We start from the raw sequence: 14,356 nt of genomic DNA on the forward strand, positions 1-14,356 counted from the left end.
TGTTAATGTAATGGTTAATTCGGAATCATTAATTTATAAAATCTCCATGCCCGTAAATAATAATAATGAAACACAACATTAGCAGGTATATGTTGCCTCATTTAACAAATACTTCCTCTATCCTCCTTTTACTAAATACAATTTCCTCATTAATGTCAAAATATTGGGATGGGAAGGCCCAGATTTAACTGCAAGCAATGCAACAAACCATTTCACTAATTTCTCATCCCCTTTGGTTTTGGGATATCTATCTCATGTGTATCCATTTTTGCATCAGTATCTACCCAACTTCATCGTGCACGGCAAAGTGCAAGTTAACTGGGCCCAAAAGCCCGCACATTTTGGCTGGCTAATTGCCAACATGGGCAGAGAAAACTGCAGCAAGGGCTAAAGTCATGGACGGACAGCTGCAAAGTGAAGTTAAATTGTTGTTTACCTGCATCTGATAGCGGCGGTAATGTCTGCCATTAGCGTACAATCAACAGAATCTAGTGGTGCAAAAGGTACTGGTTTTTGTTTATTACTCTAATAGGGTTTAAAATTTTAATTTAAAATATGTATGGCCAAAAATATTCAGCATAAATTTATAACACTACTTGTCGATTCACGCATATATAAAGTTTTAAGTACCAAATACAGAAAATTCCAAGAAAACATGTACCTAAATAGTTGCAACATCCTTTAACATCAGCGACTGCAACACACTGGAGGAAAAGCGGAAAAGCAAATAGTGAAGAAAACTGCAATCTGTTAACCAATGATTTTCGACTTCTGGGCTTGAAACTTAATTGTTGCTGCGATCTGACTTCGAGGGGGAACCTTAATTAAACTATTTTCCCGAAGCGGATCTGGCATTGGCTTTCGAATAATCTAATCAGCTTTGTCTATTCCTCTTGGTCAGCCAGCAATTGACTCTAATGTTTGCACTTAACTTGGCCCTCAGCCAACCCACTAGCACATGCACTCCTACTTGGATGGAGAGACACATTGCCATTTATTTTGATTACGCTGCTTGTGGGTTCTTTTTATGGTGTGCGTTCTTTTTTTCCTTTTTTCCGGCCAGTGGAAATTAAAATAAATTAACAAATGAAAGTCTGGCTTCAAGTTTGGGCTGGCGGCGAGCCCTCAACCTGTTTGGCAATTGAAGGCCATAAATAACTTCCCATTCTTGCCACCTGATGCTGACTTCAATTACGCGTAATAAATTACAATGGAATATGAGACAGCAATGCTGTTGACGGTCCTGCTTTTTCCTTCCTGCACATAATTAAGTGGATTTTAATGAGACTCGGAGTTGGCGCAAAAGACCTACAAAAACCAGGCTAAGCCGAGTTGCTTGGCCTGTGATTTTGATTTGCGACCACTTGAGCAACGAGGGAGCACTAGTTTACAATGATTTTTGCTAAAAAATATACCAATTTAATTACCTATTTGTCTACTGAAGTTAGTCTACAAAAAATATTATTTCTACAGCTTATAAATAAATAACAAATACTGTTAAAAAACTATTAAAAAAAAAATTATAAAAAGTATTAAAAAAGTAAATTTAAAGAAACCCTGCCGTTTATATTGAAATGCATTGAATACAGTTTTCGTTTTAAGAACATTGTTTAGGTATGAGTGAAAGATTCCTGTAGCCCAGTGTTATAAAGCCCTCGCCATGAACAAATATCGCCGGTAGTTTGGTTCTGGAATCAGTTTATTACGGCCACTTCAGGACATTGTTTCGCGGCGGTCCTTCTTCTTCGATTTGATCCGCTTGGCTGGCTGCGGCTTGTGCTCCTCCTTCGTGGGGTTTTCCTCGACAATCCGCTGGAAGAGCAGCGCACTGGTTTGCCCGTCCAATTGACAGCTCCCGCCCAGATGCGCGGGACTGCTGGCAAAACTCTTGGCCAAGTAATTCCAGCCACGTTCCGCGGTCGGGACTCGCAGCTTATCGAGCAAACGGGTGGCCAGCTGGGGAATTATGGGCTGCAGCACAATGCCGCAGAGCCGCAACGCGTCCATTGTCATGGCGATTATGGTCTCCAAGCGCGGCTGGTTGGACTCCGCCGTGCCCGCCTTCAGCGTCCAGGGTCTGGAGCTCTCGAAGAAGTTGTTGGCCGCATGCAGAGCCGCCATTGCAGTGTCGGCCACCAAGTGGAAGTGATTGCACTCGTAATGCGACTCGCATCGCTCTGCAAATAACGAAACATGGAAAGCACTTGAGAACAAATGTGGCACAAATCCAAGAACAAATTACAAAATGATTTGTTTAAAATTAGGAGATTCTATATGGTAAATTTCAAATTTTTAAAGATTTTAACAAAGATTTTTAGCAACATAAAATGGGAGATATATAAATATTTTATGAATTTTATTTAGTTGAAATATAGTTTCAATACTAATAACATACATTTTAGTGCATTTTTAAAAACCAGCAACTTAACGAAATATATAAAATTCAAGCTCTAATCAATCTACTAAATACTTAATTAGTTAAGATAATACATTTTTTATTTTTTTGTATTATTTAACACTCTAGTTTAAAAAAAAAAATAATTCAATTAACCATTTGTTGAAGTGCACAAAATACAATATACAAAATAATAGCTTCACTTGGCGCACTTAAAGCTATAATCTGGCTGGCTTGGCCACACTCTCGAGTGCACTTGCCGCACGGAGATTGGCCGGAAGGGCTTCGGGCAGACGCGAATGCGGATGCAAACGCAAATGCAGATTATAAACCATCTCTATCCCGAGAAGGCGCCTCTTCAGCTCGAGCCTGGCTGCTTAAATATTAAAATGACAAAAGAGCGCTCCACACCATTCCACTCCACTCCACTCCACTGCAATCCTCTTCACTGCTTTAAATTCCGATCCACTCACCTGACAGCTGCAGAAGTGACTCCTGCAGGCGTTTGGTCGCATCCAGGGTACGGAGCAGATCCGCCAAGTGCTCGGCGTCGGCTGATGGATAGATTTGGCCGGGATTCAGCGACTTGGCACAGGCACGCGATAGCAGATTGCCCAGGGTGTCCGCCAGTTCCGAGTTGAGGATGCGCTGCGCCTTCACGTGGCTGTAGTCTGAAAGCAAACCAGAGCAGACAACTTGTCAGTTTGGCCAGCAAGGAGCTGCACAAAAGGCGACAGCTGCACCCAGATAATGTAGATGTTCAACCATTTTGAACAGCACTTTGCCATTAAAAAGGATGTTGGATTTTTTCACAAAGATTCATTAAGTTAACTTAAGGTTACCATTTTTTCGGACCCATAATGAGTAAAAAAAATTAAAGGTTTAAAGAAATAAATAATAGTTTCAATTTGTATTTAATATATTTTCAATAAAAATTTCTGCAACAAAATCAAATCAAAACTTTTCTGAAAATATGTTTTACAGTTTCTGGCCTTAAAACTTTAAAGGGGTTTCTTTTTTATTAACTGCATGGTTGTTAGTGCTGACCAAGTAAATATTAAAATCGACTACTTAGCGTGAAAACCCCTGGCGTATGAGAGATAGATGAAAATATTCCATTTAACTATCTTCTGCTAGGGCATTACCTGCCGTCTGCCCGGCCGCCCATTAAGGGGATTAGCAGGGGTTCCTGTCCTTCGACCAAAGCCCGTTAAGGTAAAATCCGTATAAGTTAACAACAACAAGCTGGCAAGGAGATTTCCCCATTTTCCTTCCCCACACAAATTGGTGCTGCAGGTGGCTTTGTGGGAGCAAAGCTGAACACGAAAGGATTTAAGCTGCGCTAATAGTTGCAAAATCTTTGCCCGAAGGGAAATTGAACTGAATGAAGAAGATAGTGTAAGGGATAAAAGAGTGTCTCGTAAGAACTTGATTCCAGCATGATGATGAGTTCGCCGGAGGAAACTTGAAAGAATTAAGTAGACAAGCACTGCATTTATTTAATGCACTCAATTGCAAATTATAAATATCATCTGCTTTAATTAGATAGTACTTTCATTTTATTATATGCAAAATTATACCCCAAAATAATATAATGACGGAGTTTTAAGGGGAATTAATTTATTTTAAGGTCTCAACTGCAGAGATAATAATAATAATTTTTTCGAGTACACTCTTAATTATGTATGTCAAAGCCAATCTGGGACAATTAAAAATAAAACCCATAAAAATGACAGTACTGGCCAAAAATGCGGCAGTAGTTGCGACAATTGCTAATGGAACCACAAAATATTCCTGCAACTGCAGCTGCATCCTTTGGTAATTAAAAAGGCACTGCCTGCAAAGACAATAATCGGGTTATTTCTGTTGGCAGGCAATAATTGATGGTCAAAATTTTGATGATCAGATTTCGGATTGAAAATAAAACCAACAGAAAGTACATTTCGTTCATGCATTTTCAACTTTATCTATTGGGCTCTTGTTTCACCTGTGCTGCCAAATAAGGTTTCCTTTGCCGAACTCTCTGGGGAAATATAACTGCCAAAAAGTGTTGCCTGAAACATTAATTTGTTGCGAAACTAGAAGAAACATAGCAGAAAGTTTTACCCGCCCCAAAAGGCAAAAGTCTGCTTGTCAACCAAATTCAAATGAAAGAGTGTCGAGTTGAGTTGAGTTGCGATGAATTCACAGCATAGACGTTAGTTTCCCCAAATCAAATTCGTCTGGAGCCACTCGGCGTGTGAAAACTGGGAATTGTTATCAGAACTGCTACTACCTCGCAACTTTAAAATTTATTTTGCAAAATGCTGGCCATTAAAGGTTTAATCTTCTTTTGAACTAAACATGAATAAAAAATACAATACTAAATACTATTTAAATTAGTTAGACTTCCACAAGTCTATGTAAAGCATAAAAGGTTGTGTTCAATAAGTCCTCCTTTAACATGACAATAATTATAACTTCTTAATTTTATTTGTTTCAAATTATTTAAAGCAGGACAAAACTATTAAAAGGGTAGCCATCAAGTCCTGTGGATTTTCATGAGCTAACTGAACCGATTGGCAGGCTTTTCATTTTGAATGCATTGAATTTTGATGGCATCGCCAACGTTTGACTGCCGTTGGCCAGAAATGCAATGTGAATTGCATCAGCCTTTATTAGTAGCTCCTCCCACGCCCCACACCGACTGCCAATCGAGTATTGCTTTCTAATGAAATTGTGTGAAGAGGCCCGCAACACGTGTTGTATTTTGTATGTGGCATTACCTGCCGAAGCTCAATTCCGGACTTGGTCCGGGCAACTCTTAACTGCTTACGTGAGCAGCTACAAATTGTGCAAAAAAGCAAAAGTTGCTGACGGCACGAGGCAGCAGGGCACAACACTTGCCACTAACTCTAAGCACGCTGCACATGCTGCCACGTGACAGAGCAGGGGGTGTGCCACCTCAGACAAATGCAGCCGTTCTTCCTGGCAGTAATATAAATAATACTTTTTTACGTGCCCCAAGAGCTGCACTTCGAAAGCGGACTGTTGCCTGTTCGGCTGCGCCTTAAATAACTTGAATAACTTGTCGCTCTGCTTCAGTTTACCATTACCTGCTGAGAACTTTGACACAATTTTGCAGTGCTCTCCAGCCCTCCTGTATTTTTTCCAACAAAACTTAGCTTTAAGTGCAGAGGTGGGCCATCAAATATTTAACCAGCCGCTCTGCAATCGGAGACAGCCAGTCGGACGCGTCAGCAAAAATTTGCCTAAGCAACACAGGAACATTAACTTCTTGTCTGACCTTTAAAAGAGTCAACTAAGTATATAAAGTTGAATAAACGTTAAACGGGACAAAGAGGAAAATTTTAGAGAAAATAACTTCATTGTGACAGAATTTCGGTTTTAAGTTAAAAATTAATCTTATTTTAAATTCGTTAAACAGTTACCGGTTGCGAGTGCTTGATTTTTTAATTTCAATGAAACTTTTCATCAAAAATTAATTTTTTTTATTTACTTTTTGTTTTTGAATGTAAATGTTTTAAAGTATAAATTTTAATTTTTTTATTTTTAATTCTCGGATTTTTCTTAGTGGGAGTGATTTGATAAGCGTTTATAAAACGAATTCGAAATCTCTTATATGTTCCATTGGATTGAGATTTACATTTTTTGGCGATCAGAGTCCGATTTCTATCAGTAAGGGTAATACCCATATATTCCCGGCCCAAGCTAAACTATCTTTAGTTGTCGATTAGCCTCTATCAGCTGCGCTATGTTCGTCTTTTTTTGGCTTTGCTTTAACGTTTCTCTAATCTCGGCCCTAGTAAATTTCCCAAATCATAAATGCGATGAGCACTTTATATATGACACCATGGTCGGAGGTGTTTACTGGGAGGCAAATTTCACGTCTCGCGGTTTCGTGGTACGTTGACAGATAACACTACAAAGTAGTCATCTATACTCCAAAATGAAAAATACTGATGATTTATGTTTCCTTGTAGGATCAAGTCGATTATCTCAATCCATATCCCACTTATGATGAGTGCCGCGACAATGTCGAAAATGAAAGGCCCGCTCAGATGTTCGTCAAGTTTATGAACGTTACGGACGAATTGCCCATGCTGACTAGTTTAAGACTTCAATCCGATTTGTGAGTAAAATATTATATTTTAAAATTTTATCACTGAATACCATGAAATCTTGCAGACTCACCACCCACAACTACAGTTATCATTGAACTAAGTATGGAAGACGCCCCCAGGTTTGAATGGAGATCAAACACTAATCGAATAAGCATAAAACAGAGACAAAAAAAAAAGTTACTATTAAAAAGCCAGCAAAGCCTTTACCCTCGCAGAGGGTATTATAAATTCAGTCAGAACTTTGCCAGGTAGTGAAGGGGATATGTCCGACCCCATAAAGTATATATATATTAGCATCACCTGGAGAGTTAATCTAGCCATGTCCGTCTGTCCCAATTTACGCGAATTCCTCGGTGTTTATTAAAAGAAATTTAACCAGAAAAGTTGTTTCATAATAGTAAAAAATATTTTTTTTTTATTAAAGTTCTTGGCCAAAATCGAAATATACTGTGTTTAGTTTTAAGTTTTTTTTTTTATTTAAAAATACACAGAATCTCTAAAACCATGAATCATTTTCCGCTACAGTTTAGCTTATACCAAAGTATTTTAAAACCGACTACTAGTAATTACATAAATCAGGCAGCTTAGCCTTTTAATACCTTTAAATAGCTTGTCTTATGTCTGTAAGAAATGAATAAATTTATAAATTTCCTAGTATTTTAATTATATTAAAAGTATAGCTTGTTTTTTCTTGAGGATTGAGAGATTGAAAAATATAACTCATAAAACTCGCGTTCCAAGAAAAAATGCATACGATTATATTCATACTATATAGCTCCTATCATAAGCTTCTCTCGGAACTTTTCGCTTTCTTTGCCACGAACAAAATTTTAAAATTGACAAACTGGAATTTAAACACACTTTATTCTGTAGTTTTCTTCTTAAGCTGGTTTCTAAGTTGTAAGGTTTTCTTAATTTCAGCATTGCGTTTTAGAGCAAACTAAAATCGCGCGACTTTTTTGGTAATCAGCCATATGAAAGTTTGGATCAAACAAAGGATTAACTGGCATATCTCCATGTATGTATGTATTAATATTTTGTTGGCTCAGTTTTTCTCAGTGGAATCGCGCGATAAGAAATTGCGAAAATTGGCGCACAGCTTTTATAAATTCCCGGCTCAAGTGCGCAAATCATTAGTCTTGGATTAGCCTCTTTCAGCTGCGCGATGTCGAAAGTTTTTTGGATTTGCTTTTACGTATCTCTGATTTCGGCCCAGCCTATGGTGCCGAATAATAATTGCGAATTTTTTACATATTCTACCGCGAACTATGGTCAAACATACATAGGTGTTCTAAGGGCGCACAGGACCGACATTCATCAGTTTTACTGGGAGGCAAACTTTACGTCTCGCGGGGCCAATGTGGTATGTTGACAGATAGCTTAACAAAGTTGTAAACTGTACCTAAAATTGAAAAACGCTGACAATTTGTGCTTCCTGGTAGGATCAAGTCGACTATCTCAATCCATATCCATCCAATGAGGAGTGCTACGCCAATGTCAATAGCGGTAAGCCCGCTGAAATGGTCGTGGAGTTTATAAACATTAACGGCGAGCTGCCCATGCTGACTGGTTTTAGACTAAATGGAGTTACCCTCTGCTCCAACCAAAAATGTGAGTGATAAGTATTTTGAAAAAATATCACTGATAACTATATCATCTCCCCACAGACGAAAAACCCAGGACTACAGCTCGCATAGCCCGTAGTATGCATGTTTCAGAAATACTTCGAGCCCCTAGGCTGGGATATAGACAAAGCGGCTAACACATTTCTTCTCTTCACTTAATGCATTAAAAAATGAATGAAATTTAAGTCTTCTAATTCAAGTGTACTACATTTTTGCAAGCCCCTCTTTTTCGTATTAAATTTTAATTATTTTTATACCCTTGCAGAGGGTATTATAATTTCAGTCAGAAGTTTGCAACGCAGTGAAGGAGACGTTTCCGACCCTATAAAGTATATATATTCTTGATCAGCATCACTAGTAGAGTCGATCTAGCCATGTCCGTCTGTCCGTCCTTCTGTCCGTCCGTTTATATGCAAACTAGTCTCTCAGTTTTTAAGCTATCTGCATGATACTTTCCCAAAAGTTGTCTTTCTATTGCAGGTAGTATATAAGTCGGAGCGAGCCGGATCGGACGACTATAGCATATAGATCCCATAGGAACAATCGGAAAAATAAATGAAAAAAAATTATAACTTTGCTGTTTTTTAATTTTTTTTTTAGTTCTTCGACATTTAGTAATGGTTTAATATTTCAGAATTATGATTTAATTTAAATTTTATCAAAATCGGACGACTATAGCATATAGCTCCCATAGGAACAATCATAAAAGTAAATAAAAAAAAATTATAACTTTGGTGTTTTTAAATTTTTCTATAAGTTCTTCGACATATAGTAATGGATAAATATTTCAGAATTACGGTTAAAATTTTATCAAAATAGGACGACTATATCATATAGCTCCAATAGAAATAATAAAATTATATAAAATAACTACCTAATAATGAGCTGCAAATCATCATTGCTTCAATGTTTTTAGACATATACGCAAGTAAATCATAATTTTAATGTTTTCAAAAATATTTAATTCTTGCAATAGCTGCAAGGGTATATAAACTTCGGCTTGCCGAAGTTTGCTTCCTTTCTTGTTCACTTTGCGTTAATACATCAAACAGCCTATATACAGCCTACTGAATTGATGATTCAGTATTTACAATTAATTAAATTTTGTTATCAATAAATACAATTATAAGGCGAAAGCTTAACTTTAATGAGCGTATTTGTTATCAGCACAATTGATTACATTTTTTTTTTTAAACATCCAAAATCTCTGAAACCTTATTCTATGCCTTAGGTTCCAAAATAAGCTTTCTGTTTGATTGTTTCTATACTTTCACCAATCTAAAATGTAAAAGTTTTGATGTGGGCGTAAAACGTGTTTCTCAGATTGAAAACAGGCCACAATAGTTTTCAAGGAAAGCAATACTATATACATTTTCTATCCCTACCAAACTTTCGCAAGCATAAACAGTCCCCAGTGACAAGTTTAAGAATTCAAATTTAAAAATTGAGTGACGCCCCAAGGAAGTTGATTGCATCAAGGCATCTCCCCCATTTGCATTTCCTGGGCAGCTTTTTCTAACATAAGCGCAGAAGGTCCCTTCAATATTTCTGCTCCCTCAGCAGCAGCTGTGTTATGTCGGCAAATACGAAATGCAATTTCTGTGTTGCGGAAGTTTGGCCTGTAATGAAAACTTGAGCATTTAATAATGGTGCTGTCCTAACAGCATTATGAGAACGGATGTCACCTTGGGCCACAATATCGAATTTGAAGGCAACTGTTTGATGGGGGGAATGAGTGATTTTCCACCTAATGGATGACAGTCGACTCAAATTAAAGTAAATTTATCTGCCGCGCGCATAAATCATTCATGGCCCGGCAAATATGCAAAATGTTCGCGATGTCGAACTTTTGTAATTTAATTATGCGACGACGACGCACTGCAGCAGTTCGCACATTTTTATCGAAACTTTTTTGTTTTTTGGTTTCAATTTGCTGGCCAAATGCAATAAAAATGCAATTAAATTAGCCGCAAGGCAGCGGGCCATAAAAAAAATTAAAATGAGAAACATCAACAAGCGCAAATTGAATAAAGGCAAACGTGAAAAGCAGTCAACAGTCTGGAAAATCCGTCGGCAAAGCGAAGTCAGCAATAATTGAAAATTAAATTTTAAGAGGGGAGCGTAAGGCCAGCAATTTATGCAAATGAAAAACCGAAAAGGTTGGGCGATCAATCAAAACGCATCCCGTGACAGTCAGCGAAGTGTGTTAATTGCTTTCGATAGCCCAAACCGATTCCACACCTAATCATATCTGTCGGACAATTGATGAATTCCGGACGAAAACTTTACCCCAACTGTTTTCCCATCCTTATGCAAATTCTGCAAGTTCGGGGAATACGAAAACTTTCGAAGCAAATAAACAAAAGTCAGATCTCGCCTCCTGGTAGACCAAAAACTTTTGCTCAGCTCTCGACTTTAGTTCCCTCTTTTTCGGTTTGGCAGTTCGGGCATAAAATTGAAATGCAAATTAAAGCAGAGGTAATAGTCGTAGAACTAACGACGACAGATGGCCACTCACATACGAATACTTGAGGGGAACCTCAACAGTTTCGGTTGATAATTTGATGGAAAAACTATTTGAATAACCGCAGTCAGGGCATTCCAGCCCACAATCCCTCCCTCTGCCGAATTTTCATGGTGGCCACATGGCATTGCAGCCGCAAGGTGAACAAGCCACAGACATCAAAGGGATTTCGCGGTTTCGATTCACTCACTGCCATCGCTGTGGGCCACGCCCTCCCGCAGAAGGAAGTATCTTAGGCCCTCCATGGTGTATTGCTGGGCCGCCTGCACGGGATCCACTACGTTGTGTTTGCTTTTCGACATCTTCTGTCCGTCGACGGTCCAGTGCGAGTGAACGTGAAGCTGTCCAGGAGGTTCCAAGCCGGCGGCCAGGAGGAATGCTGGCCAGTAGATGCCGTGGAACTTGAGGATATCCTTGCCAATCACCTGCTGCGCCGGTGGCCAGTGGGCGGAGAACTGGAATGAGGAGGGTATAAATAATTATTTGGAATTCGTCACCCAATGCCTACAGTTTTAACACAACAAATATTGATTTTTCTGAAAAAAAAGGTCTAACAGAAAGACAAAAAGGTCTTGAACTCACCTCCTTATTGGGATATCCAACGGAGCTGAGATAGTTGACCAGAGCATCCAGCCAGACGTAGACAGTCTGCGAGTCATCATCGGGAACGGGAATGGCCCAGTGAACGCGGTTGGAGGGCCGTGATACCGAAACATCCGGCAGGGGTTCGCTGAGAGTGTCCAGCAGAATCTTTTCGAACTTGGCCGGACGGATGCGAGCCTCCTGTTTCACCCAATGCCGCACATCATCTTGGAATTGCGACAGCCGGAACATGTAGTTCGTTTCCTCCGTCCACTCGACAGGGTGTCCTGATTCCAGGGAGAAACGCGTTTCAGTGGACTCATCCAGTCTCAGTTGAGAGTCCGTAAGAAAGGTTTCGTCCGACACACAATACCAACCGCTGTAGGCAGCCGAGTATATATGGCCACGTGAGTGGAGTGTTCGCTAAGGATTAAAGACAAAAAATGTTAAAATTTTAACAGAAAAGTGTCCTTAGATAATCTTGCGAAGTTTTAAAAGAACATATGTATAACATTTGAAAATACCTATATCTCAAGCCATTTAATAATTAAAATATCTTGCAAAGTTCATATCCATTTTAAGTTTTAGCATAACAATGGTTAAAATTTTACTGCAACCCAAGTTGTTACTTGTATTTCATAAAATGTTCGACATTTCAATGCAAAATTGTACTACTTTTGAAATAAGTAATAAAAATAAGTTTATTTAATTCTACAACATCTAAAGAAAGTAGATCTAATAAAGGACTCCTAAAATTTAAATTTTATGTAAGGTATAGATACAGAAATTTATCTTATATTATAAGACATTATGCTTTAGTTGATAATGTTTAGGTAAATGAAGTAAAACTTAATATGACATGGTATTTGTTGCATTCATTTTCTTCACGGAAAGCATAAAATACCCAAACATACCCAGAAATGAGCCACCGCTCGTTTGTGTCGCTCCTCCGTGGTGCGGATAAAGTCGTCCGGCTGGATGCTGGCACTCCGGAACACCTCCCGGTAACGCTCCGATATATCGTCGCAATATTTGGCCACGGGGATCCCGTGAAGAGTGGCGGCCTGTTGAATCTTGGTGCCGTGCTCATCCGTTCCCGTGCAGAGTCGTACTGTCTTTTCCGGATTCCTTAGTCTCTGGTAGCGACAGTGGGCATCGGCTATAACTGCCGAGTACAGGTGGCCAATGTGCGGGGCTATCCATTATTTAAGATTCCTTTTGTTATAAATATGCAAGTGGTTTGCCTAAGGACATCAAAACACTCACCTGCATTTACATAAAAAATTGGAGTTGTCACATAGTGTGAACTGTTGTAGCGGATTCCCAGATTCCGCACGCACTTAATTCTTCTTATGAGCATGATTTTTAAATTTCTTTTTATATATAAATCGAAATAAAAATATCTTAAAACATTTGCCGGTTGATTTTATAACATTGAACAGCTGTTCGACCAGTGCTGCCCATCAGCCGGTTAACAGTTCGCCTAACAGTGCCTTTTTGCAACTATGTTAGTTTACAGTGTAGACAGTTTTACGGTTTTGTAATTAAATTTGATTTTAAAGAAAAATTAAGATTTAAAAACTAAATTTGGGGACCTGGGCAAAACAAAAATATGATAAACTTAGCTAAGTGAAAATAAAACAAAAAACACTAGTTACCGGACGTTATGCTTATAAAAACCATTTTCGTATTGTGGCTCATACAAATGCCTTAAAACTGTAACTTTTAATGGCCAACTGAAAAACCGAAAGTGAACCTTAACAAAATATAATGGAAATTGACTGATTCCAGGCTTTATGTGCTACATCTACATCTTAGCTCCCCATCGCATCTGCTGCTGGTGGTGATTGGTCATCCGTCGCGCCCTTTGGGCCTTCTGTTTGGCCTCCACTGCAGCACAGGCCGCCTTGTAGGCCGCCTGCTTGGTCTTCTCGAAGTCGGTCTTGGCATCGGTCATCTGGCGGGCGAGATTGTCCACCCGATGCTTGGCGGCCTCCAGAAGCTGCGTCTTCTCGGCCAGCTCCTGTTGCGCCCCACTGGCCACGTTCTCGATATTGGCCATGTTGGCGGTGGCGGCTATCACTAGGTTCTTCAGCTGATTGAGCTGCGCTTGGGCCTCGTGGGCGGCCGAAGCGGCGGCATTAGCATTCACCTGGGTATTCTGCAGCGAATTTGTCACCTCAATGACCACCGCATCCGCCTCGGTCATCTCCTGCTGCAACTGCTCCACAATCTGTTGTTTTCCGGCCAACGCCGCTTCCGCCGCCCTCGCCGACTGGGCCGCTTTGGCGGCCAGTTCCGACTTGACCTGCGACGCGGCCGCTTCGGCAGCCGCCATTTGGGAATCGCTGGCGGCCTTGGCCTCCAGGGCGGCCTTCTGGGCAATGTTCGAGGCCTTGGCCTTGGAATCGCCGCGGCCGAAGCCCATGCCGCTGCAATCCTTCTTGGAGCTTGCTTCAGTGCAGCCCCCGCTTCCGCTTCCGGTTCCGGTTCCGCTTCCTCCTCCGCCAGAATCCCCATACAACTGGGCAGGACGATAGTGGAAGCTCTCCAGTCGGGGGAACACATGCAGCAGTAGCAAAACGATAAGCAGCGCTTTCGTGCCAGGCATATTCCAATCGAATATTTGGGAACACCCGACTCTGACTCCATTCGAAAAGCCTGATCTGACCGGGAAGTTGGAACTAACGATTTTCGGTACTCCAGTATGACATATGTTGACAGGATTTTTTTTTATTCTTAATCAATAAGCTTGTGTTCCATTACCCGGTAAACTTAAATAGTCAGCCGCAACAGCCGAGATTCTTTTCCGGTTGAACACCTATTTCTGGATAATAGAACAATAAGCAGGCTTAGTTTTAATTGTTTAAGTTGTTTTTATGTCTACTGTTTAACAGTTTACAGTAAATCTAATTAATACATATCTTTTAAAAAAATTTTTTTTTATTTAATATTAAAGTTCTCAAAATGAGAAATGCAAACCTAACGAAATAGCGATATTTTAAGCTTATTTAGTTTGTTCATTATTTATTCTGACCACTTTCTTCAACTTCTGAAAAGTTAATTTTCTCTTAGAGTGTTGGTACACCCAATAATTGCCTAATTA

General features: G+C 39.7%; 5 protein-coding genes across 6 annotated transcripts in view; 3 read left to right on the forward strand and 2 right to left on the reverse strand.

Annotated features, from left to right (window-relative positions):
- Positions 1-14,356, forward strand: part of LOC128261162 (DNA-directed RNA polymerase II subunit RPB9) — a 122,064-nt gene that overhangs the window by 55,225 nt on the left and 52,483 nt on the right. The window lies entirely within an intron of this gene.
- LOC128260889 (methionine--tRNA ligase, mitochondrial) lies at positions 1,542-12,695 on the reverse strand. The gene is made up of 6 exons (XM_052994204.1): positions 12,517-12,695; positions 12,165-12,445; positions 11,251-11,673; positions 10,859-11,123; positions 2,869-3,066; positions 1,542-2,177 (listed from the first exon to the last, which is right to left on the reverse strand). Exons 1-6 carry the CDS (start codon positions 12,608-12,610, stop codon positions 1,714-1,716), a joined length of 1,725 nt encoding a protein of 574 aa, XP_052850164.1. The 5' UTR covers positions 12,611-12,695; the 3' UTR covers positions 1,542-1,713.
- On the forward strand, positions 5,192-6,921 carry LOC128261166 (uncharacterized). 2 transcript variants are annotated; one of them, XM_052994719.1, is made up of 4 exons: positions 5,192-5,573; positions 6,202-6,299; positions 6,379-6,527; positions 6,584-6,921. In XM_052994719.1, the coding sequence occupies exons 2-4, from the start codon at positions 6,249-6,251 to the stop codon at positions 6,612-6,614; spliced, it is 231 nt and encodes a 76-aa protein (XP_052850679.1). In that variant the 5' UTR covers positions 5,192-5,573; positions 6,202-6,248; the 3' UTR covers positions 6,615-6,921. The 2 variants fall into 2 exon arrangements, with proteins under 2 accessions (XP_052850679.1, XP_052850672.1); XM_052994712.1 differs by lacking the exon at positions 5,192-5,573 and having other exon boundaries at positions 5,963-6,299.
- LOC128261143 (uncharacterized) lies at positions 7,642-8,338 on the forward strand. The gene is made up of 3 exons (XM_052994638.1): positions 7,642-7,882; positions 7,962-8,130; positions 8,187-8,338. The coding sequence occupies exons 1-3, from the start codon at positions 7,685-7,687 to the stop codon at positions 8,279-8,281; spliced, it is 462 nt and encodes a 153-aa protein (XP_052850598.1). The 5' UTR covers positions 7,642-7,684; the 3' UTR covers positions 8,282-8,338.
- LOC128261066 (glycine, alanine and asparagine-rich protein-like) lies at positions 12,813-13,973 on the reverse strand. The gene has a single exon (XM_052994508.1). The coding sequence runs from the start codon at positions 13,859-13,861 to the stop codon at positions 13,058-13,060; it is 804 nt and encodes a 267-aa protein (XP_052850468.1). The 5' UTR covers positions 13,862-13,973; the 3' UTR covers positions 12,813-13,057.

Source organism: Drosophila gunungcola, chromosome 3R (assembly GCF_025200985.1).
Source record: "Drosophila gunungcola strain Sukarami chromosome 3R, Dgunungcola_SK_2, whole genome shotgun sequence".
In the NCBI taxonomy this organism is placed as follows: Eukaryota; Metazoa; Arthropoda; class Insecta; order Diptera; family Drosophilidae; genus Drosophila; species Drosophila gunungcola.